The sequence below is a fragment of the Puma concolor genome, chromosome A1 (assembly GCF_028749965.1).
Source record: "Puma concolor isolate L17-30 chromosome A1, mPumCon1.1.hap2, whole genome shotgun sequence".
Classification (NCBI taxonomy): Eukaryota; Metazoa; Chordata; class Mammalia; order Carnivora; family Felidae; genus Puma; species Puma concolor.
The window spans coordinates 98365129-98391603 of NC_141667.1; the positions used below are offsets into that span (position 1 = coordinate 98365129).

Here is a 26475-nt window from a genome sequence, read left to right on the forward strand (position 1 = left end):
TATCATCACAAATAACTCTGTGAGGTTGATTCTGTCATTTCCCATATTTTATATATGAGGACAAGGTAACAGAGAGGTTAAATTATCAGATCAAGGTCATATTTCACAGTCAGAATCCAAAGCCAGGTGGCTTGGCTTCAGAACCCATCTTAGACCATTCCCCTTTTTAGAGCCATCCTTCCTGCTTGATGCTTTCTTCCTCCTCCTCTCCCTTAGTGACTTTGGCCCCTTATCAACATCTGGTATTAGCTATCCTTTGGGAGGTATCTGGCCTTGATATAACTATTCTTATGACTTAGAGATGGGTAGAAATGAGGAAGTCCTTAGAAATTGGTAGTAAATTAACTAGTTCCCCCTGGACTTCTAGTCTTCTTGTAAACAGAAAATTCTATGTTATTTATTGTTCATCCAAAACTGTTTGTACTGTTCAGGTAGTTATAATAGAACTTTCCTATTTGTTCATCTCTTCCCTTTACACTCAGATTCTCATATACTGTGTAATGTTCTGCAACAAAAATGTCCCTATAAACATAATTATTGGTGTATTTGTTTGGGTTTCTTTTGTTCTTGAATTATGTTGTTTTTTGAAACATGCTTAATCCTCTAATGTGAGAAAACTGACATAAACTTTTTAAAATTTATGTTTAGAGAATTGACTGATGTTTCATTGCTATCAAGTGCAAAATTTCATTTTTATAAGTACATGCTGCCTTAGACACACAGTTAAGCTGTACGTCATCTTCCATTTGATGTCAAATGATACCAAAAGTTACCTAGTAAGCAATCAGTGGTTATAGTACAAAAATAATCAAAGGTTTAGTCAATAACTCATGAAGTTTGATGTACTAGTATTGATAAACTAATTAAACAGATCTGCCTGTGTTCTGCCAGCCTACTGGGGCTCTGCTATGATTAGCTTTACAGCAAGGAGTGTTGTAACATTGAATGGAGGTAACTGATCAGAGAATGGTGTAGTCACGGAGCTTTAAGTACTCCCATTTCTGGTCACAGAATGGTTTCAGGGAAACTAGGCTTTCTCTGCACACCTGCAGCCAGTCAGTGCACAGGCCTCTTGTGGTCAATATTGATTGATTCTTATAACAGAACTAGAACAAATTTGGTGTTTTGCAACCTTCTGTGATTTAATATTGTTATGCTTTTTGCTATAACAGGCACAAAAGTCCTTCTCCAATAGTCAGTAATTACAGCAATGCCTGCTAGCTCAGCTGTGGTTCTGAATGTTTCAGTGTTGCCAGTATAAACCCCTGGATATATTCTGGAGTTCATAATTCAGCTTTAAAAGTTGGCTGTACAGTTACTTCGTAAATAAAGGTGTTGCTGAGAAATAAATCACAGGAAGATGAGGGGATGGGTGGACTCTAACCTATTTCTTCCAAAACTTTCCAGAGAACTGTAGACTGGGTCTGAATATAATTAATATGAAGAAAGAACATTTTAAATGATTAATTTTTAAAAATCCCACAAGTTAGGGGTGCCTGGGTGGCTTAATCGGTTGAACGTCTGACTCTTGATTTTGGCTCAGGTCATGGTCCCAGGGTCATGGGATTGAGTCCCGTGTCGGGCTCTCTGCTGGGCGTGGAACCTGCTTGAGATTCTCTCTCTCTCTTTCTCTTTCTCTTTCTCTTTCTCTTTCTCTTTCTCTTTCTCTTTCTCTTTCTCTTTCTCTCTTTCTCTTTCTCTTTTTCTTTCTCTCTCTCTCTCTCTCTTTCTCTCTCTCTCTCTCACCTTTTCTCCCCTTCCCCGTCTGCCCCTCTCTCCCGCTTATGCTCTTGTGCTCTCTATCAAAGCAAAACAATAATTTACAAGTTAAAGACTTTTGGAGACAATCTTCTTAATATGCGTCATTTCCTCACAGTATGTTGGTGTTTTATCTAGGAATCTATTTGAATTATAACCACTGGTGGAAGTTAGATTCCTGATATAGCAATCTAATGAGAACAGCCTTAAATTTTTTCAGTATACCACTGGGCTATGATGTTTCATTCAGCTAATTATTGAGCTCTTACTGCATGCCAACCATTATGATAGGTTCTGCGAATATACAGGTGAATAGGAATGGTTCCTGCATTAAGTAGCCCCATGTTCATCCTAAGATGGATTTGGGAAATATCTTACATGTGTCTGTGTGTTGATTTGGTATATTGAAAATGCTACAAATCAGTCAGCTAGGAAGTGTTTATTGCCTTTTGGCAATGTTGTAATCTTAGGAACTTAAATACCTGCTTGCAAAGAAAGGAATTTTGGGGCAGATTATGGACTGCATTGGGCACTGAGTTTTAATTTTTTAAGGGTTTTAGTTTTGTTTTTAGGACTCTGTCGATCCATTCACCACTGAAGAGTATTTGGAGATAATTTTTTTGTTACTTTCATCTATAACTCTGTCTATATAGTATAGAAAAATGGATTGGTATCAACTTAAAATGGTGTGTGTAGCACCATTTCTTTTTAAAAGAGAAAAACCCCACCAGGATATTTACTCAGATATGGCTTAATGTAGTCAGTATACTTTTAGAAAATGTATGTTTTTATTTTTAAGATTTAGTTGTGTCAGTGGAAGCACCTTACATGGAACGTAGCCTTAACTTGTTTGTTCTACTTAAACTTCATTTGTAGTTTGGGGTTCTACACTGAAAGAAATATAGACAAATTGGAGTGAGTTCAGAAGAAAGCAAACAGGATAGTGAAGGAACTCAAAACTATGCTGTGTTGGGGTGCCTGGCTGGCTTAGTTGGTAGAGCACACGGCTCTTGATTTTGGGTTGTAAGTGCAAGCCCCACGTTGGGCCTAGCGCTTACTTAAAACAAAACTATGTTGTGTCAAAGGAAAGTGGAGTATGAAGGAAGTAGTTGTCTTTAAAGAAGTTCATATTGGTTAGTATGACATAAAATATGGCCTGGTGTAGCACTCTTTTTCCTTTCTAGCATCAATTCCAGCTATTTCCAGTTACTTCCCCTCATTTCCTGTGCTCTTTGAACATTCCATAAACTTATAGGTCTGTACTCTGCTGATGCATAAAAAAACTACTCAGGCAGTGGTATCTGAAGATATTTCAGAAGGAAGATTATAGTGTATGAGCTATGTCAGAAGGAAGCAGTTGATGAATTTCGACTCACATTTTAATTTTTATTTAATTTTTCTGTTCATCATAATGCTGTTTTAGACTTAACTGATTAAATTGCCATTTAGAACAGTTGTCAGATACTCCCAGTCTTATGGAGTTTTTATCACATTAAATTGGTATTGTCATACCTTATTCTTACTGAGCTGAAAATATCATGTAATATATATTGGAATGTGAATGTGAGTATTACCATACAATCAGAGTTGCGGCTCCAACACCTTTTGATGAGGAGACATAAGTTCATATATATACCATGTAGCTGGAGGATAGAATCCAAGTTCTTTCTAGTATTTTTATCCTTCATTTTGAAAATACTTTTATAATTCAGTTACATTTTAATATAACATTTAAAGAATGTTCTTTTTCTTGTTTAAGTTTATTTTTGTTTATTTTGAGAGCGAGAGAGAGAGAGAGCCAGTGAGGGACAGACCGAGAAGGAGACAGAATCTCAAGCAGGTTTTGTGAGGTCAGCGCAGAACCCAACACGGGGCTCAATTCCATGAACTATGAGATCATGACCTGAGCCAAAATCAAGAGTCAGACACTCAACCAACTGAGCCACCCAGGCGCCCCTTAATATTCTTGTCTGAGTTTTGCTCAGGGATTTTTTTTATTCCCTTTGAGAGAAAGTGTTACCCGACAGAGAACTGGTTCTGAACTCAGGTTCACCTGCTCACTGCTTGAAAATCAGTAGAAGGACAAGTGATGGTGGGAAAGGAAATGTCACTTTATTCAGGAAGCCAGCAGCCTGGGAAGATGGTGGACTCATGTCCCAGAGACCATCTTTCCTGTCCAGGCAAAGCCAGAAGGTTTCAAAGGGAAAGGTTCTAAGTGGGGTTTTGGGGGTTGGGGGTAGGCTGTCTGCAGGAGGAGATGGTGCCTGGGGGAATGGCGTATGTCGACAGGACCCCAAACAGACCTGCTGGCATCAAATATGGTCAGGACTTCTCTTTTGGGAAAGCCTGGTCCTTCTCTCCTTAAGGCCGGTGATCTGCAGATCTCAAGAAGAGTAGGTTAGTTCATCTCAGGACCAAAGGGACTTAGGTCAGCAAGCAAGGAGTATATAAGCTTGAAGTAAGTTAACCCTCAAGACTTTTTGGAATGTTGTTACAGAACAACGTGTTGCTGTTATAGATTGGATTATCAAAATGCTTATTTCACAAGTTTTTTCTGTTGCCATTCCTCATGCTACAGTATATTATCTTTATATCACAATATAAGCTATGACCAGGTTCAGTTATTTTATTTCACAAAAATTGAGAATGGATTTGGTATACAAAATAATGAATTTTTAATTTTCATTCTGGCTAGGATTACGTGATTTTTTTCTTTTCTTTTTTTTTTAACAGATCAAGAAGTTAGTGTATGTTTACCTGGTCCGGTATGCTGAAGAACAGCAGGATCTGGCACTCTTGTCCATAAGCACTTTTCAGCGAGCTCTGAAGGTAAATAGTAGAGTGAGCCAGCAAATAGCTACAAGATTTGTGCAAAGCTGAAGGTGTGTTATTTAAAGAAGTGGACCAGTAATTTACTAAATGGCGCAGTATTGTTTTGAAAGACTTGAAAGGCCTCTCACGTTGCCCATTCAGTGTCCTCAGAAAATAATATGTATATAACCAACTAGATTTTTCTCTCTGTTTCATTTTCTACATGTTCCTTTATGTTCTTCCTAATCCTTATCATGCACCCAAGAACTCTTCATCACTATACCTAATTGTTGAAAGTGTGCAATGAGGGGATGTGACTTTTTTTTTTTTTTTAAGTTTATTTATTTTTGAGACAGAGACAGAGCATGAACGGGGGAGGGTCAGAGAGAGAGGGAGACACAGAATCTGAAGCAGGCTCCAGGCTCTGAGCCATCATCCCAGATCCTGATGCGGGGCTCGAACTCAAGGACCGCGAGATCGTGACCTGAGCTGAAGTCAGATGCTTAACCGACTGAGCCACCCAGGTGCCCCGGGATGTGACTTTTTTTTTTTTTTTCAATATATGAAATTTATTGTCAAATTGGTTTCCATACAACACCCAGTGCTCATCCCAAAAGGTGCCCTCCTCAATACCCATCACCCACCCTCCCCTCCCTCCCACTCCCCATCAACCCTTAGTTGGGTTGTGACTTTTTAAAGAGAAAATTTATAGCCTGCAGTGTTGTGTCATTGTGAAACTCTAAAAACCCAACATGTTTAGTAATGAATGATCAACTAGAATTATAACCATTACTTTTCTTGTTCAAAGAAATAAACATTTAGTTAACTCTTTTTCTTATCCAGTGTTCATATACTGGTTCTTTAAATAGTTTGTGTGTGTGTGTGTGTGTGTATGTGTGTTGTTACATTGAATCCTGTGAGCACCTGTTAGCTGTGTCATAGAGATATCTTTGAAATACTAAACTTGAGATTTTGATCATATATTTGCACTCTTTCTAGGACCCAAATCAACTAATCCGTGCAAGTGCTTTGAGAGTTCTGTCAAGTATTAGAGTACCAATTATTGTACCTATTATGATGCTTGCTATTAAGGAGGCTTCTGCTGATTTATCACCATATGTTAGGAAGAATGCAGCCCATGCAATACAGAAATTGTACAGGTAGGTGCTTTGTTAATAATAGCAAAACTGTTATATGGAATGTTATAGCCCATGGAGGCTTATTTTATTAGCCTTATAATTAGTCTGTCCTTATACTAAGCAAAACCCAGTGACTGTTTTTCTCCTCACATTCTTTAGACATCTTTAATTTTATTTGGTTATAGAGACCCTATCCTGGTTTTTACTTGTGAGCCTGTTAGGACCTGTGATAATGTATAGATTTTATAACTTAAAACTGAATGGAATTTTAATTGTCATTTATGTAGTGTGTCTGTCATGTACACATACACATAAATTATGAGAAACTTAAGATTTTTTTCTGTTCATTATAGGGTAGAATCTTATGTGTATTATCTTTTCAGCTTACTTTGTTCTCCTTTCTTCCACCTTTTCCATCTTTCTTTCCATTGCTTTCTGATGTTCCCTTCCTTGCCTGATTCTTGTCTAGAGGTATTTTATTGAATTTTAAAATGCTCATTTTGAAATACAGCACCATACCATATTTGTATAATATTTATTAAAATATCATATGATGCCTCGATGTTTGTGGAAAACAAATTGCTTAAGTAAAAGAGTTATTATCTGTAATAATTTGGTATTAATTTCTGTTACCATTGATTCCATAAGCTTTTATCAAGATCATTTTGTGGTTTTGGTGTCAGGTTATATGTGTAAGGTGTATGAAAATGGTAGAGGGTGTATTAACACATATTTGATGAAAAAAATAAAACAGATACCAATGAAAGGCAATTTATAATTAAATAAGATATTAGCATATGATGCACACATGCACACAAAGGCCATGATTTTTTAATGTTTATTTATATTTGAGAGAGAGACAGCACGAGTGGGGGAGCGGCAGAGAGAGGGAGACAAAGAATCTGAAGCAGGCTCCACTCCAGGCTTACATTATGTGGCTTCATAATGTAAAGATGTAATGAAGTAGGGTTAGGAAAGACTGCTTGGAGAAGGGAGACCAGAGCTAGCATTTGAAAGAATTAAAAGGTTTGTTCAGATAATTATAATGGTTAGCAATAAACTTATATAAGTGTATAAAAAGTAAAAACTCATTAACTCAAGTTAACTGTCGAAGTTATATCATACTTATCACTCATCTTTTCTTTTTACATGCTTGCAGAATAAGATCCAAGCTTACTATGATGGATTAAAAGTCCATCACTGGACCCTGTTTTACCTCTCCAGCCTCAGCCTTTATTCTCCTTGCCTGGAATTGAGTAGCTTGGTACTGGCTATTAGTCCTCTACATAAAATATTTTTATCTTATTACCATCTGTTTAGTCTTTACCTGGAAAACTTTCTCCTTTCTTTAGTTCTAAAGTCAAATTGTTAAGATTCATCTGAGATGTCACTTTTTATAAGAAACCCTCCTGCCTCCATTGGTGCTCTTGTTATTCCTGTAATCCCTTATACATATCTCTGTTATGTGGTATGCTTATGTTTGGGACTTTCTTTGCTAGGCAGTCTTATTTACCTTTATATTCCCATTCTTCAGCTTCTCAGTAAATGGACAACATTTGACTTACATGTTAGGAAGAAATTATATTGTCAATATTTCAGTGCTTAGAGCTACTAATAGGAGGCATTTCCTAATTTTTTATATATGTGTGTGTGTATATACATGTGTGTATATATATATACATATATGTGTATATATGTGTATATATGTATATATGTATGTATACATATGTATATATACATGTATATATGTATATATACACACATATATATGTATATATATGTATATATGTATATATATATGTATACGTATACATATATATATGTATATATATATATATATATATGCCTTTGCATATATACAAAGTTTTTGGTTTTAGATGTCAGATTTTGTAATACATTTAGTTCATTACTGAACTAAAATGATAACAAAATTCTTATTTGGGAATTCTCTGTATTTGTTTTTGACCGTAGTATATCCATAGTCAACAATGATCACTGTCTTATTAACTTTTTTCCCTCAGTTAAAAAAAGAATTTGTACTTTATCTACTTGTAATTACATTTTTAAGATTTTCCAACTGTTTTTTAGAAGTGAACTTGATATTTATTTATTTTTAATGTTTATTTATTTTGAGAGCGAGAAAGCAAGCATGAGTGGGGAAGGGGAAGATAGAGAAGGGGACAAAGTTTCTGAAGCGGGCTCTGAGCTGACAGCAGAGAGCCTGATGTGGGGCTCAAACTCACGAACCCATGAGATCATGATCTGAGTTGAAGTTGGAGGCTTAACTGACTGAGCCACCTAGGCGCCCCTGAACTTGATACTGTCTTAATGTTATTAGTATCTGGATTTAGTTAATATGAGCAACTTTATAATTTTTTTTTTTTAACGTTTATTCATGTTTGAGCGAGAGAGACGGAGTGTGAGCATGGAAGGTGCAGAGAGAGAGGGAGACACAGAATCTGAAGCAGGCTCCGAGCTGTCAGCACAGAGCCTGATTTGGGGCTCGAACTCACAAACTGCTAGATATGACCTGAGACAGAGTCGGAAGCTTAACCGACTGAACCACCCAGGTGCCCCAATATGAGCAACTTTAAAGAAAAAGATTAGGACACATTTGGGAGAAAAACATCCCATTTTATTTCAGATTTGTTTTCTATCTTCACATAATTCTTGCTCTCCTTCCCCCCTAAAAAAATTTCTTAATATTCTTGAAATGATTAGCTTCATTTAAAATTAGAATTAAAGGGAAAAATTTTAATGTGTGTTCTTTTCTTTTTATGTTTTAGCCTTGACCCAGAGCAGAAGGAAATGTTAATTGAAGTAATTGAAAAACTTTTAAAGGATAAAAGTACAGTAAGTGATATCTTTTTTTATATCAAAGTAGAATTTGTGTGTGTGTGTGTTTTAAGTTCATTTATTTTGAAAGAGAGGGTGTGTATGCGTGTGCAAGTGGGCAAGGGGCAGAGAGAGAGGAAGAGAGCGAATCCCAGTCAGTCTCCATTCTCTGAGTGCAGAGCCCATTGTGGGGCTGGATCTCATGAACCGTGAGGTCATGACCTGAGCTGAAATCTGAAATCAAGAGTTGGACGTTTAACTGATTGAGCCACCCAGGCGCCTCAGTAAAACTGTGTTTTATTTGTATAGTATAATTTTACTGTACTGTATATTTGATATAACTATTCTTACTGATTTGAAAATGGTGTAAATATTAATGGGACTTCTTAAAATCCGTGAAGGAAAAAAATGACTTTATGAAGAGAAGTATTACATTTAGAATTTTAGCTTGTTACACGTTTCATCATCAGAGTCTGAAGAAGAACAAGTTGGAAACAAAAATCCTTTCTTTAATCTGTGGCCGAATTGTTGACTGCTTTTAGTGCCAAAGTTTTTATTTCAAGCGATGATTTATTAGGATTTTTAAAGGTTGAATCAGCTGGAAACAAATAATTGTTTTAAAATGAAGTACTAAGAAGTATTAAAGAAATACTAAAAAATACCTCTTTTAGAGGAGTATGTTTTAGTATTATAAATGTGTATTTTTAAATATTTTAAATATTAAAAAAAAATACTCTATGGGCTCCATACTGGGCATAGAGCCTATTTAAAAATATTCTGAAACATTTTCATATGTGCATGACTGTTTTATTTCTGGTAAGAGTGAGCTTACTGGCTAATGTTGTCATCTTTTGTGAATGTATGTATCTCTTCCTCCTCCTTTCCCCACTCCTATTCTTTGAGTGTAGTGATAATGAGATCTCATAATAGTGATGACCCATGGGTTCTGTGAGCCGACCTCTGGAGGATCTGGTATCTTCGATGGAGGCTTCTGTACCCACCCCCGCAGCTCACACTATCAAGGAAAAGGATTTCTGCGTGTCCTAGGATGCTGTCATCAAGTAGCATGTGTATCTGTGCATAGCAGCTAATAGAGTAGCCACTAGCCTCATATAGCTATTGTTGTATGGCTTAGCATATGGTTTATCCAGGAAAATGTTGATTGTGCACTTGGGAGGAATGTATAATCTGCTGTTGGTGGGTGGAGTATTTCTGTAGATACATGTTAGGTCTAATTGGTTTATAGTGTTGTTCACGTCTTCTGTTGATTGATCTTTTGCCTGGTGGTTGTATCCATTATTTAAAGTGAAGTATTGAAGTCTCCTATTATTGTAGAGCTGTCTGTTTTCTCCTTCAATTCTGTCAGTGTTTAATATATTTAGGAGCCCTGATGTTAGGTGCATGTATATTTATAATTGTTTTTAATCTTCCTTTTGTCATTATAAATGTCTCTCTATTTCTAATAACACTTTTTGTTTTAAAGTCTGTTTTGTCTATTTATAGCATTTCAGCTTCCTTATGGTTGCTGTTTACATTATATATCTTTTTCATTGCTTTTACTGTCAACCTGTTAGTAGTTTTGAATCTAATATGTGTCTCCTATAGACACCATATAGTTTTTAATTCACTGTGACACTATGTGCCTTTTGATTACATGGTTTCATCCATTTACATTTAATGTTATTAACATAGTTGAATTTATAGCTGCTGTTTATTGCTTTTTGTATCCTACCTTTTTTTACCTTGTTCCTCCTTTACTACTTTTTTTTTATAAGTAAATATATTCTTTTGAACATTTTAATTTCTTTAGTAAGTTTTTCACTACGTACTTTTTTTTTTCCACTATGTACTTTGAAAATACTGTATTTTACTTGAAATTATGAGTGGGATCCTAACCCATCCAGCACATTTTTTTGTGTCTATAATGTAATAGAAATCTTCATTGTATTTCTTCTATACTGTTTGATGTAATGTAGGAGGTAAACAAGTATAGATTTGCCCAATAAATGAAGATAGAAAAGAAATTTGATTCCTATTTAAAAATGTTTATTTAATTTGAGAGAGAGAGAGAAGAGAGAGAGCATGAGTGTGTGGAGGGGCAGAGAGGAGAGAGAGAATCCCAATCAGGCTCCACATGGAGCCCAATGTGGGGCTCAATCCCATGGCCGTGAGATCATGACCTGAGCCAAAATCAAGAGCTGGACACTCAACTGACTGTGCCACCCAGATACCCCTCTTTTTTGGTCTTCGGTGTGGCATACTTGTTACTCTCTTCTAGGACCCAGATTAGAAATCAGTATTATGGTTAATTTGGTTTTATTAATAATATAAAAACATTTATTTCTTTGATATGCAAGACATTTGGTATAAACCGTGGAGAATAGAGTAAGATCTATAAGAAACAGATCCTTTATTTTAATGTAATTTACCATGATTTCTCTTGCATTATAGACTAAAAGAAATTTGTTGCATGGCCCAGGAATGAAATCATGAATGAAATGTATATAATGTGTGCATGTCTTCCCAAACAAGATACGCCACAGCCAGAAATTACAGTCTTTGGAATTAGACAGAATTGGGTTTGTCCTACACTTCTGCCCCGTGGTAGCTATGTATTAAGCCTTCATAAATTTCAGTTCCCAAATTTGTGTGGCTTGTAATTTCTAATGTATAAAGTTTTATTTGTGTTGAAAGAGCTGTTGTATGTAAAACCCTCATTATAGTGCCTTGTGCTGTAAAAGGGGGTTAAATAAATATTCCAAGTAAGAAATAAATGACACAAAAAGAATGTAAAGGATATATATTTTTTGTAAATTTGAGATAGTCGGTTATTGATTTCTGACCATTTATTTCTAAAATATAGTAGAAAACATTGAGTACTTGTTCATAGTAGGTATTTAATATTTGTCGAATGGTTGTGGAATTAATTTGGTACGTTTTTGCTGATGGTAATTATGGGTTTACTATCATTTTTAGTATTTTGCTTCCCAAGTGGTATACATCATATTCAGTGTTCACGAGCAGATCTTTTGGGGGCTTTGATGGTCTCTTATATGAGGCACTCCTTTTTCCTAAAGTGTTACTTACATGTTTATATAGTTTTTAATTAAAAGGACATCTATATCTATTTTTCTATCTGTATTAAGTGGCAAAGTTTACACAGATGCCTGTAATTCCAGTACAACAGCCCAGGATTCCTTCTAGCCTCCTGCCTTTTCAGCTTCCTTCTCCAACATTAAAAAATGTGGCTTTCATTATTGACAATATATTTAGTTACTTGTTGCATCCCAAGATGCAGACAAAGTGTTTCAGAATTGCTAGCATGTGCCTTTGTGGGAAGTGGTGAGATGTGGACTGCTAATTGAGTTAAATATTGGTTTAGAGTTGTATTGATATGTAGTCTTCTTTGATGTTATTGTAAATTGAAATTGCTTCATCCTTATATCATTGAACTTGTTATATTGGTGTATAAAAAGGGCTATTGATCTTCTCTATGGTAATTTTATATCCTGCTCCTTTACCAAGTTCTTTTATTGTTTGATTTAATTATTTTATTCATGGTTTATTCTAGAAAATATAATGTCTGCTAATAGAGTGATTTTACTTCTTCTTTTCCAACTCTAATTACTAATTAATTTCTCTTGTGTAATTATATACTTGGGTACTTACTAGTATTAGTATAATATTCAGTAGTAGTGGAGATCGTGGGCATCCTTGTCTTATTTCAGTCTAAAGGAAAGTGTCCGTAATGTGTCTGCGTTAAGTAAGATGCTCACCCTGATGATTTCCTCTGTATCTTTGAGACCTAATGGTTTTAAATGGTGTCTCAGGGTTATTTGATGTGGGTTAGTTTTTTTTCCTGGTACTCATTGAATGTTTTTAAAATGTAGGTTTAGAACATACATTATTTCTGGCAAAGTTTTTTTTTTGTTGTTGTTGTTGTTGTTTTGTTTTTTTTAAGATTATAGTTTTAAATATTACTTCTGCTTAGTTGTTACTTTTATTTCTTCAGGGATTTAAATTTTATATAGGTTGGATCTTCTTTGCCTGTCTTACATTTCAACCACTGTTTTTTTTTTTTTTTTTTTTTTCCTACTTTTCTTTAATTCCCCTTATTAAATTTTCATTCAGCTGTTTTCTTGCAGGGGCACCTTGCAGTTTAATCATCATGTCTGATTATTTTCTTCCCCTCTCACTTTCTTTCCTGGTTTCAGTCAACTCCTGTTACATTTCTTCCTGATGTCTTTTGTTTATTTCTTTTCTCTGTTTATGAATTTCTGATTACGTTCATTTTTCTGATCTTCTTATGCTTCGTTGAGGGTACTTCATTTTGGAGTGTTGTGTTAGTTTTGTTGTTTTTTGTGTGGGCAATTTTCATCAGTTGAATTGTTTTGATTTTCATTTTCTGTTTTCAACACTTGTAGATTACTCACATCTTTACATTTTCTTTGGACAGGGTTCGTGGTTTGAGTTTGAGGTAGTTTGCAAGATTCCTAGCACAAGAATACCGTTTCTGACAGAATATCACAGTATGCTTTTTTATTAGATGGCTGTTTTGAGGGAAAGCATGTAGGAAGGGGTGTATGTCCTAAAGTTATTTTGATTTTGTTGTTGTTCTTCTGAATTTCCTCCTCTTATTTCTTTTTTTCTGTCACCTTACATTTTCTAAGGAATTCCTCTTCCTCTACCTCTTTTTTAACTGTTTTCTTCTTGAAATTTTTCTTTTCCAAGACAATCTCATTGAATCTACCCTCCATCTCCTACCCCCTTGAAATTTCTACTTTGTAATCCACTGTGATCCATGAGGAATCTTAGATAGTATTTTTACACTTAGAATACTCTTTCTCTTCCTCCTATTGATTTTAGTTCTTTCTTTGGCTCACCACCAACTTCTTACTGTTTTGGTAAGGGCAGTTTTTTCCTGACTGCCACAGGTCTTTATGAGTTTTTATGATATAAGCATGAAAGATAACTCTCTGGCATTTAGGGCTTATTTTTCTACTTACATGTAATTTGAAGTTTGGGGATTCTTTGTTTTTAAGTTATGCTTAGGACAGTTTTTCATCTTTGATATTTCTGGCTTTGGGATGGGAGATTCATGTTTACCTAGGTACCATTAACTTGCTTACCCATTATTTAAATTAATTATGTTTTGAGAATATTTTGTGATAATTTTTTCCTTTGTATGATTACATTCTGTGGTAGAAAGGTTTAAAATATTCTGGTATTTATGCATATGTATAGGGATTTTAGCTTTATTATTACTTAGTCTTGTTTCTTGTAATTCTTTGTTGAAGGAAGACAGCTGTATTTCCTCTCTCTCCCAAGTTAGTATCGGTATTGACATTTAAAACAGTAAGAATTCCAAATAATTTTTGTTTAAAAATTTCCCATTTAAGGGAACTAGGTCTGATTTATTTCCACATTTCCAAATTTTTGAAAATTTATTTGTTATCATCAGGAGCTTTTTGGGATTATTATTGTCATGTTGACATTGCTATTGCTGCTGACAAATATCAATTTGTTACAACAGTTACAAGATGTTTTTTACGTTATTTCTTTATTGTATATTTCTAGAGTTACTATTTTCATCCTATATTCTCTATTTAACATATCTTGAACACTTTTCTTCTTTACTATATACCTTTTCTGATATTCTATTGTAAATTCATTTTTAAATTTTAATACTTTCTCTGGTTTTTCTTTAAGGTAGAAATCATATTTGTTTAACAATTTAAACATAGCAGTGGACATCTTTTATTTAGAATACCTCAAAAGCAGGGTGGTATTATTTCCTTTTCCTTTCAGGTTAATTGTAAAGAAATCCTTTTCATAGCATTTAACTTTCTAATAGAAAACAGAGTTTCTTAAGAACACAGATTAGGTCATTGCTTACTGGAAAACTTAGTTGTTTATATATATTTTTTATGACAGAGTTTCTCCCTAATTTACAAAATGATGTTTAATGAATATATTGGTAGTTCATAACTAAATTATAGGGGTAAGACACCATTTTATAGGTTATTGATTTAATGTTGGTAAAAGCTTCACTGTAGTGGGCAAAAAAAAACCCCACACCTCTGATTTTGTGCAGATGTTTTATTGTGATAGATCTATTATCCAGCTATTAGAAGATAAATGACTGATCTTTCCCATTTTCCATGCCTCAAGAAAATTGAAATAAGAAGGGGAATATCATTTGGGCTGTATGATTAGGGCAGGTTGGATGGCCATTAATTTAAGAGAAGAAAATCTTGGCAGCATTGGCCAACTTATACCATATTATCAATCAAACCTTGATGCACTTCTTGTGATGACCCAGCACTCTCAGGTTTTTGCAACGTTAATTAGAATTCATGACAAAATAGATGCAAGGAAACGTTTTGTACCCTTCATAATTTTATAGAAAATTTATTGTTATTAGAGGAACCATTTGCTTAGTGTGATTTTTTTCATTACCAGCTTGTCAACTAGCATAGATAATCTGGAGAAAATATGAACTCCATAGATGGGGTGTCACTTTTGTTGATGGTTCATGTAGTTTACCTTGGAGCACAGCTAATGGCTGAAGTTCATAGCAACAGCACAGAAAAACGTGGCAACCAAGGGAAGATAAATGAACCATGTTTATAGCTTTAATATAAAAAATACATAAATGGAAAACTGCATTTGAATTTGATGAGCTCATTGCTAGTTTTGTTGGAGTGATTTATTTTTCACCTTATATAAAAAGCTACTATTGACACAGTGAAATGGAAATTAACTGTGTGTTTTTGGGAAACCAATATTTTTGGTTTTAAAATCTGAGTAGATCATTTTATTTTAATTCTGGAAGTTTTATAGAATATTGAACATTTAGTAGACCAAAATTATCGATTCTGGCATTGGTTAGCCTAGGGTCAGTTTGTTAAATCCATACGATAAAATATCTAAAATGGTCAGCTTTATTTTGTGAAGGTTCTTTTCTTTATATTCTTCCTAATTATTTTTGTTTTCTTAAACTTTATTTGTACTTAAGTAATTAGTTTCTTTTTCCATGTTTTCTGTTAATACTTCAGAATTATGTTGTACCTATAGCTCTTGGTGTAATAAATTTAATACCTTTTGGTAGCTGATTTTTCTTTTAATTGTTTGGTGTCTACTAAACACTTAGAAAAAAATCTGGTAGTGTTAGGCAAAATAACTTGATTTTACATAGTATTTCTTTAATTGAAACTTTGTTGGATTGCTGCTTCAATTTCACTGACTATTGTATTCTAAGCGGTATTATTTATTTTTGTACTTTAATATCCTTTACCAATTCATATGTGTGTCTTAATGTAAGATTGGCCTAAATATAAAATATATACATGGATAGATCTATTTCACAAATACTAAGTTATTCTATAGTTTGAGGTCATAAACTTTGTTGTTTTTAAGGGATTTTTAAATAATACTAATTCTAACCATTTAGAAATATGATTATCACAGAATATAATTTTTGAAGAGTGATTTATGCAGAAAGTATCAAAATGTGGAGATGAAAACATGAACTTAACATCCTTTCCATATCAATAGCAAATGGGAAATTATATGTATAATACATTTTTTATTTAGTTCACACAAATAATCAATTCTTTGCTTTTTCGATTGAAGTGCATTCATGCTGGGACCAGCAGGCACCAGTACATGGGCAGGGCTGGAGTCAATAAATGCGGCTTCACGTTTATACTGATTGGTAATTCATAAAATCCCCACAGGACTGGAAACTTGTTTAGCATAATAGCAAGTCTATATTCTGAGCTGTTTTCTTTCAATTGTATTGTTGGTTGCATATTAATAAACTAAATGTCAGCCAAGTAGAGGGACAAACACTAAAAATACGAATATCATTGTATCTAATATTTTTCAAAAAGTACCATTTCAGTAAGTTACATTTCTATTTAATTGCTTATTTTAAGTCATTGGGGAAATTTTAGACACTAAAATGAAGATCCCTCGTGTTTAGAAAGAATATGATATTAATTTATTTTTTCAACAGTATTACATTTTGGCTAACTGCACATATATCAGTGGTACATATATAGAAGTATTTGTATATTATGTATTCTGCTTAGCTTGTATCTTTATACCAAAGATATCTTAATTTTACCACTTTGTATGACAATTACAAAACAGCATTTATGGTTCATTAATTGGTCTTTGAGGGAGCTGTCTTTTGTTGGTAATATATTATTTCAATTTATACACATTGTTATATAGGTTATATAAAATTTTAGCCTTTGTATTTTCTTTGTAAATATATTGGTAAAAATTAACAGGTGGATTAAAATGTTGAAGATTTGAAAGTGTTTTGTACCAGAAACACTTACAAGTTCCTCAAACACTTTAAGATGAATTCATTGTCATTCTCATTTTAAACTGACATGATGTGGTCTTTGTTATTGTCTTGATTTTTCTGAATGTTATGTACTAAATAATAAATCTTTAGATTGGAATTTAGGTTAGCTTAAAAATGAAAAATGTACATGACAAATATGTTGAGTCCATCCATGTGTGAACAATTCATTGATATTTAACGTGACAAAAAAATTGTTGGATTTGTAGTACTGATACTTCTCTAATTGTAATACTTCAGGAAGGTATTAGCTTTTCAGACATGTTATAGCTATAAAAATTCTTTGAGTGAGTGACACTTAAAATTTGTTATTTAAACAATCATTTTGTTAATTAAATAACTGAATTCTTTAAACATTCATTGTCATAACACTGATTGTATCTCTGTAATGCCTAAATAGACTCTTTGATGGGGAGGAAGACATTTTTTAATGAGTTACTATTTCTTTCTTTTCTAGCTGGTAGCTGGCAGTGTTGTGATGGCTTTTGAAGAAGTATGCCCGGATAGAATAGATCTGATTCACAAGAATTACCGCAAGCTCTGTAATTTACTAGTTGATGTAGAAGAGTGGGGGCAGGTTGTCATAATCCACATGCTAACTCGATATGCTCGTACACAGTTTGTCAGTCCTTGGAAAGAGGTAAGTGTTGAACAATCTTCCACTTAATGAAGATTAAGAACATGGATGGGCTTTTAAAAATGTGTATAGGAGTAAGATAATAGAAGTCTGCATATTTATGGAGGACTTTTTTTTCTTATGTTCTTTTGGAAAGCAGAAAATAAATATAAATGCAAGGATAATTTTTCGTTATTTTGGTACCGATTGACCTGTCTTTAATGACATAGTGTATAAACTTTTAGCATGATACCTGGCAGGAGGCCCTTGTTAGGAGCAGCAGCGTGATACAGTGTTTTCAGGGATATTGCCAAATCATGGATTTTTTTGCAGTTTGTTGCTTTCATATCTTCAAGTCTCAACTGCTCAAGTGATTCAGTCGTACAAGTGGGTAATGTGCTTCTAGCACATGTAAATTTAAGAGAATATCTTGCCTTTAATGGTAAATATTACTGACCTTTAAAGTACTTTTTCCTAGTTTTGTATTTTAAAATGTTTGTTTTCCTTTTTTTCACTTAAGCTAATAGAATTTTAGTAAAATTAATAATTAAATATGCCTTAAAAAGAAGTTGTTTTCTTTGTGCATATTAACATTAGAGGTATACCTACCTAGACACATACCTTCTTGTTACTTTATTGACGATTGAAAAAATTTTACTGCATAGTTTGCAATAGCGATCTCTGTGTGTATATATTTAATATTTAAGTGTAAGTTTTAAGCTTGTTTAAAAAAAGAAATCATTAAATATTATAAGACTAGCACATTCATTCTCATCTTGTGATATTTCTTTTTTGTCTTTTTCAAAAGCAGGTGGAAGTGGGTGGGAGGGAGGTTGGATAAAATGAGTGAAAGGGAGTGGGAAGTACAGGCTTCCAATTATGGAATGAATAAGTCATGGAGATGAAAGGTACAGCGCAGGGAATATATTCAGTAGTATCATAATAGTGTTGTATGGTGACAGATGGTAGCTACACTTCTGGTGAGCACAGCAGAATGTGTAGAGTTGTGGAATCTCCATGTTGTACACCTGAAACTAATGGAACATGTGTCAACTACATTTAAATTAAAAAAAGGTATAATACTTTTTTAAAAGTAAAATCTATAGTAGATTTTTAAAATCAACTGTGTAAAAAGTAAAAGATCAAAAATCCCCCAATTATGTCATAATAGTTTGTATAGAAACTCAAGCGTAGGGCTTGAGTGCTTACTACATTTCACTTTTGTTATTTAGAAATAAAGGAAGTGGAGGGGTGCCTGGGTGGCGCAGTCGGTTAAGCGTCCGACTTTAGCCAGGTCACGATCTCGCGGTCCGTGAGTTCAAGCCCCGCGTCGGGCTCTGGGCTGATGGCTCAGAGCCTGGAGCCTGTTTCTGATTCTGTGTCTCCCTCTCTCTCTGCCCCTCCCCCGTTCATGCTGTGTCTCTCTCTGTCCCAAAAATAAATAAAACGTTAAAAAAAAATTTAAAAAAAAAGAAATAAAGGAAGTGGAAAACGTATGTAGAATGGAGGAATGTTCATAGTACATACTTTAAGATGTCATGTTAAACTTTCAGATGTTTAAAGAAGTTTAAATGTTTAAAATATTCATCAGTGCTTTTTACGGTAACTAAGTATTATTCATACTAAAAAGTATTTAAAAATTTTTAAAGTGTATCTTTATCCAGAAGACTATCTGTATTACTGACTCCATCTTAATTTTAATATTAAGAAAGTATTTAGGTTATTTAAAATTGAAGTATGTTTTGAGTTATTCATATATAAAAGTCTCATGCCATATAAGACTCTTAAATTGATTGCTTTTTTATATAAAATAAATTGTATTAATCATTGAGCAAAGTAAATTTCTGATGGCACTTTTGCTGGATTAAGCAACGACATGCCAGTGCTATAAAAGTCTTGGCCCTTTCATGTAAATGATAACTTTGACGAGAGAATTTTGTTGCTAATGATAGCTTGTTTGATTTCAGCCGGTCCTTTTCCAGAGTGCTCTTTAGATATTTTGTTTTCCTGTTGTAAGGTTATTATAAAGTAATTTTGCCTTATCTAACCACTGTCATTCTTTGATAAGATTTTAAATTTTACTTCCCGGTCACCAAATCATTTTCAGTATCTGTATGCAAATGATCCTTTGCTGTGTTATTATGTAGAAATTACAGTTAAAATCTTTCCTTGCCATATCTTCTAAAAATATGTAACAGACTTTAAAATCTCTATTTTTGTAGTTTGTCTATTTGTGTTTCTGTTCCTTGAATTATATTTCATGTTATTTTACATAAAAGTCATGTTTAAAGCTATTTACAAAGCCAGGAAGTTAAATTTTGTACTGCCATATATATTTACTCTTTTGACAGATAATTTGACAAATTGGGGCTATATGTATTCCTTGTGTTTTCACATGTGGATTCTTTGGACATTAATTATTACAAACATGGGATGGAATCCCGTCATTGTCCTGGGTACATTGAAACTGGGCTCAGTAATTTCTTACCTTTGCCACTTACTTGCATTCTGACCTTGGCATTTTCTCTACATTATGTGGTTAATAGACTTAATTCACTCATTTTCAGATGTGCACCTCAGGCCTCAGGATGCTGTAACATTGCCACAGGAACGACCCCGGGGTGGTGGTGGGGGGCGGGGGGACAGTGGTGCTCTAGACTCTGCAGCTCTCTGGGTTCTTGCTTCTGTTCCAGACAGAGCAGCCTTCATCTTTGTCCGCCCTTCATATACAGCTTTGAATATGGCTTCCTTTGAGAAAGATTCCTTGGCTTAAAGAAAAAAAAAAAAAAGACAAGAAGAAAACCTTACTAAAAATAGAAGATTTCTAAGGGTTTAGGTAACTATAAACATAACTTTTTTTTTTAATTGTACAACGAGGTCAGGCACATGGTGAAATAAAAGCGAAGTCGTCCTTCTCATATCATAACCTCTTGGTTGACCCCTTAAAGGCAACTGCTTAATTTCCGTTGTTGTAGTGGTTATAAATTTTACTTTGGATAACATATTTCACTTTATTTGTTAATTTAAAGTGGTATCAGTTGATTCCAAAATAATCAAGATAACAGGCTTGTGTCTCTTTGTATACATATGTATTCTGTTTGGTACCAGCAGGAAAGATTTGACAGGGTCATTCTTTATTGCAGTATTAGAAGCAAGGGATTGTCCAAGATGTTAGACTTTTAGCACAGATACATTTTATAAAATTAAAGTTCAAATGGTTATCATCATTTTAGACCATGTTCATGCTTACTCTTTGAGTTAACCCGTCTCAGACTTTCTCTGTGGCTTGTTAGAATTCTGTTTCACTGAGCAACTTTTGAGGGAGCAGTCCAGGCACTTGTAGCCTTGGAGAGTTTATGGCTTACACTTTAACTTGCATCCATCTTTTTAGGACTGTACACGGTAATTTTAACTTTAAAATTTGGCAGCCTGAATCATGAAGCTGGAAGAAACTTAGGAGGATTCTGCATTTATATCTGCTTTCATTTTTCAGTTCTCATGTTGTAGAAAGCCTATCATGCGGTAAAGAACTGCTAAGAATGTTACGGGATAGAAAGACAAAGTGGATCAGTATGCTAGCATAGTCATTGCTGACTTGTTAAAATCCTTTTTTATCTTTTCACCTTCAGGTCTTGAATGTGGTTTTTTTTTTCCATGCAATTAGCAGAATATACAGGTGGTCATTCTAGCACCTCATCCCCATTTACATACAGGCAGAAGTCACTTCTATAAATGCTATATGAACACCATATTATGATATATAAAGAGTCATTTGTCTTGAAGTAAAAGATTTTACAAATGAGAAAACGGTCTCACTAAAATTATAGATTAATTTAAAAGTTATTTAAAGGAAAAAACTGCCTTTAAATACTAAATTTATTAAAATCAAGGGGTTTCTCAGATACTAAGATAATATATGAAAAATAATACTGTGATACTTTAAATTTAACAGTTTATTATTTTGCTGTACTTTGTAGTATTTTATTTGAGATAGGACGGTAACGATTATTAGACCCATTTTATAGATGAAGAAACTGAGGCATATAATGTTTAACAACTCATAGAAGATAATATTGCTTATAAAATGTGGAACCAGAAATATAAACAGAGTAATCTGATGCCTGGATCAGATTTATATTTTGATATATATCCTATGTATTCTATTACCTCATGACTTTTAATTTTTTTTTTTTCAACGTTTATTTATTTTTGGGACAGAGAGAGACAGAGCATGAACGGGGGAGGGGCAGAGAGAGAGGGAGACACAGAATCGGAAACAGGCTCCAGGCTCTGAGCCATCAGCCCAGAGCCCGACGCGGGGCTCGAACTCACGGACCGCGAGATCGTGACCTGGCTGAAGTCGGGCGCTTAACCGACTGCGCCACCCAGGCGCCCCTTGACTTTTAAGTTAAAGTATCTTTTTGCTTACTTTAATAACTTTCTCTTTTTGTTTACTGCATCCTGGTTGAAGCCATTTTTGAAGTTTCCCGCCCCGCCCCCCCCCCCCCAATCCATGGTGCTTAGATATTGCAGTTAGCTAACAACTATAATTAAATTTGCTTTTCAGAGAGAAAAATCATGTTTCTTGTTGAATTTTTAAAATATTTGTTTATAAACTTGAAAGGTAGCAAATTTTTTTTTTTGAGGGATTGAAAATTAGTAGAAACCTTTTTTGAGATGAGCTGATGTAACATGCTTTTGTCAATAAGTTCTCAGATGAACACATCATATACAAACAAGCTTCTTCGGGGCAGAAGAGATTTTTAATTTAGTTTATTTGCATCATTATAGATCAGTATTTAGGCTGTTTATATGTAAATGTATGATTTGAGGAACAATTAAGTGTTGACAAAGTAGATTGCAGTCATATCAATTGCAGTGCATTTTCCATAATTTTTCTAACTGACATCTTTGATGATAAATAGTGGATGCCAAGTCAAAGCCGATTATACAGTGCACTAGGAATTCATGGGGCTGTCAGGGAGAAGACCGATTGACTTTAAATTTACATATTAATGAGAAGATTTGTTAAGAGGGTGCTTGACTATAGAAAATAACAGCGTATTTATAGGGCACGACATTTTATAAATAAAGCTGATGCAGGAAAATGGAAATTAAACCTTTTAGGTTAATAAATTCAAGAGACTGCTAAAATGCATATTTGCATTTTTATTTTCTCAAATTTACCTTACTCTTTACAGTACATGTAGGTGTTTTTTTTTTTTTTTTATTCTAGGTCAAGTTTGTATAATTTTCAAGGATATAAAATTACTTAAAGATTTTCTTTGTGTCATTCAAGCCTATTATGGGAGAATACTTGAAGCATAAATGTAAACCTCTAATACTAAAGTTACTTTTGTAGAAAAAATGAATTTTAGAAAATAAATGTTATAAAACACTAAGTAAATTTTAAGAGTATTAAAAAAAACCCAAAACCCTTTAGTGGTATTAATTATAAACCAAAATAAAGTTCGGGTTCTGGGGCCTGAGAAAGGTTTTTAATTTTATGAATTTAGCTCTTTAACCTTAAACTTTCTCTAGGAGATGACAGTTTTGCAAGAATTATCAATTTTTTTTACTTTCATGATTTAGAACTTCAAACTTTATGTACTCGCGGTTACTTTTTGCATATGAATCCAGCTAATATAATTCTAGTGGCATTATGCATGCCATTTTGAAATTTGGAGTGATGAATTTACTTTTATTTCTCTCAGTATATCTGTATTTCAATTATAAAACCTTAGGTGGGTGTAAGAAAGTTCCAGTTTAGAATTTCGTTTAAAGTATTTTTGAGATAAATTCCTTAAGTTTTTTAGGGACAGCTGTAAAATAAGAACTAATCCGAACACAAAATTCATATACGTAGTTCTTGATTGGCAATTTTCTGAAAATACAAAGGTACTGTGAGAGTCCACCATGTCCTGTCTTCCAGGACCTACATGTTAGAGATTATTTTTTATTCAGTTTTAATTTTCTTTACAAGTTAATTTTCTTTGTAAAATAAATTTTGTATTGTGTCTTACTAATGAACTATTTTTGAATCTCTTGTGCGTAATTTTTAAATAACAGTAGGGAGGAGTTATGGTAGGATCCGTGCTGTACAATTCAAATACAAAAGTTTTTTGTGCACTTTTTCAGGCACCTATTGATAAAGAGTTCAATATGCAGTTTATTGGGAAACTGTGGACCACTAGCAGATATTGAAATGGGGTTTCCCTCTCTCCATTAGTTATGAAGTATTTATCTTAAAGATTCCTTATTCTTGTTCATAATTTATTTTTGGTTGGATTTTTTAATCTATGAAGTTTCCTTTTTTTTATTTTTTTTATTTTTTTTTAATGTTTATTTATTTTTGAGACAGAGAGAGACAGAGCATGAACGGGGGAGGGTCAGAGAGAGAGGGAGACACAGAATCTGAAACAGGCTCCAGGCTCTGAGCTGTCAGCACAGAGCCCAACGCGGGGCTCGAAGTCACAGACCGTGAGATCACGACTTGAACCGAAGTCGGACGCTTAACTGACTGAGCCACCCAGGGGCCCCTGAAGTTTCCTTTTGAAAAATATTTTAGGGCACCTGGGTGGCTCAGTTGGTTAAGCGTGGGACTCTTGGTTTTGGCTCAGGTCATAAATCTCAGGGTTGTGAGATCCAGCCCTGCATTGGGCTCCATGCTGGGTGTGGAGTTTGCTTGAGATGCTCTGTCTCCCTCTGCCTCTCCCCCACTTGCACCCACACACGCTCTCACTCAAAAAAAATAAAAAGTAAAAAAACAAAAAATATATTTTTATCTTTATCCAAGTAGACATGTACGTGCTTTAAAAAAGTAAATTACATAATACCACCTGGCTTGTAAGAAACATTTTCCTGTTCCACCCTTCCCCATGCCTGGATTTAGCTACCTCCAATTCTTTTAGACACGTGTGTATTTAACTTTCTCCGTTTCTCAGTAATATGCATATTTTTTAGTAATACGCACATATTGCTGTTTCTTGATTTATGAATGACTTCCTATTATAGAAATGGAAGATTTGGCATTCTTGTCATATATTATCTCATAGTTTCACTCTGTCCCTATTCCATCTTTGCAATATAGTTTTATTAGAATTTTTAAATAATTGTATATTGTTCATTTAATTATGACTTTGCAGATATTATTTCTGTATAGTAACATTATTAACTCCTTTTTGGTGGCATCAGTATTCTCTTGGGGCTTATGTATTTGAAATGCCATGTTACTTTTATTTTTTAATTTTTACAAATTTTTTAAAGTTTATTTATTTATTTTGACAGAGCACAGCAGCAGGGGAGGGGCAGAGAGAGAGGGAGAGAGAATCCCCAGCGGGCTGCACACTGGCAGCACAGTGCTGGATGTGAGTCTTGAGCCCACCAACTGTAAGATCATCATCTGAGCCTAAACCAAGAGTCGGAAGCTTAGCCATCTGAGCCACCCATGTGTCCCGTCTTGTTACTTTTTTACTTGACATCTTGGTTGGATATAATACTGTTGGGTCACACCTTTTTTTCTTCTTCTTCAGAGAGCTCTCCTTGTAGGCACAGATTTTTTTCCTTTGCAGGTGATTTGTTTTTTTTGTTTGTATCCCAGAAAGCTGTTTTTTTTCCAATTCTATAAAGATTAGTGAAGTTGCCTCTTGATGCAGATCATTCTATCTGATCTACATATTTACTTCTTCATGTATTTTGTAGAATTTTTTGAATTCTTTTCTTTGATGTTCCAAGTTTTTTTTTCTTGCTCCGTTTGTCTTTTATATGCTTCATAAATACCAGTTATGCTATTTTACAGTCTTTGTGTACTCTCTGTCACCTTTAAAAAAATTGCTTCAGTGTTTGTCTTTTTATTTGCATTTGTATTTCTCAAGTCTTTTTTTTTTTTTTTTTTTTTTTTTTTTTTGGTAAGAGCATGAGTGATGGAGAGGCAGAGAGAGAGGGAGACAGAGAATTTGAAGTAGGCCCAGCACAAAGCCCAGTCTGAGGCTCAAACCTGTGAACGGTGAGATCATGACCTGAGCTGAAGTCAGACATTTAACTGACTGAGCCACCCAGGCACCCCTCAAGTCTTTTTGTCAGTAATCTGATTTTCAGCGATCTTATCTGTCTTTAACAGTTTTTGTTTACTTTGATAATGATACTGCTTTGGGTTTTATTTTATTGTGTATTTATTTTGAGAAAGAGAGAGAGAGAGAGCACTCCCACAAGAGAGGGTCACAGAGAGAATCCTAAGCAGGCTCTGTGCCAGCACAGAGGCCAATTTGGGCTTGATCTAATCAACCAGCAGATCACGACCTGTGCCGAAATCAAGAGTCACTTAACTGACTGAGCCACCCAGGCACCCGCTTTGGATTTTACTTATTCAAGTTTCAGTCTTACATTTCCTTTATTATATAGTTTTATCATCTCATCTTTGAACTTCCATTTTCTTGAGTTCATGTTCAAGAACTTGAGAACCTCTTGGAGAATTTACTTTCGATACATAGGGAATATTTTTTTCCAGAATGATTTGTCTTTTGTATTTTTAATGTGTGCTGTGAATATGTAGCATAGTTATTGTGCTCTCTTCATATTGAAAATACTTGGGAAACTCTGGTACAGACATTCATTCTGACACAGTGTGACTTCTTAGTTTTGTACCCACACCTAAAGATAGTTTGTTTCTTCCTCTCAATTTTCAATTTGAGGTGTGTGTATTTTATGTCATACTCTTTTTTGTATAATTAGTGGTAGCCTTAGGGCATTTGGGGAAAGGAGTAATTTTGGGGGTAGTAAATTTAGCATCAGCAGAGATTGAAGTTGTTTTTTTAGAATGCCTGAGCAGTTTTTCTGGAATTTTCTTCAATGTTCGTTATTAGTATTCGTACCACCTAGTATATTCCTATGGAAAGATATTCTTGATCTTTAAATTAATTCCTGTTATTCATTGCTTCATC

At 34.2% G+C, this 26475-nt stretch overlaps 1 protein-coding gene across 5 annotated transcripts in view; it reads left to right on the forward strand.

The window, feature by feature from the left end:
* AP3B1 (adaptor related protein complex 3 subunit beta 1) overlaps nucleotides 1-26475 on the forward strand; it is a 267105-nt gene that overhangs the window by 65333 nt on the left and 175297 nt on the right. For all 5 annotated transcript variants that reach the window (XR_015248393.1, XM_086698262.1, XM_086698234.1 and 2 more), the window contains exons 4-7: nucleotides 4492-4587; nucleotides 5569-5729; nucleotides 8495-8561; nucleotides 17378-17560. Coding sequence is in view for 4 of the 5 variants with exons in the window: in XM_086698262.1 (XP_086554388.1) it covers nucleotides 4492-4587; nucleotides 5569-5729; nucleotides 8495-8561; nucleotides 17378-17560 (507 nt within the window). In the remaining variant the exon portion in view is untranslated. The remainder of the gene's footprint in view (nucleotides 1-4491; nucleotides 4588-5568; nucleotides 5730-8494; nucleotides 8562-17377; nucleotides 17561-26475) is intronic.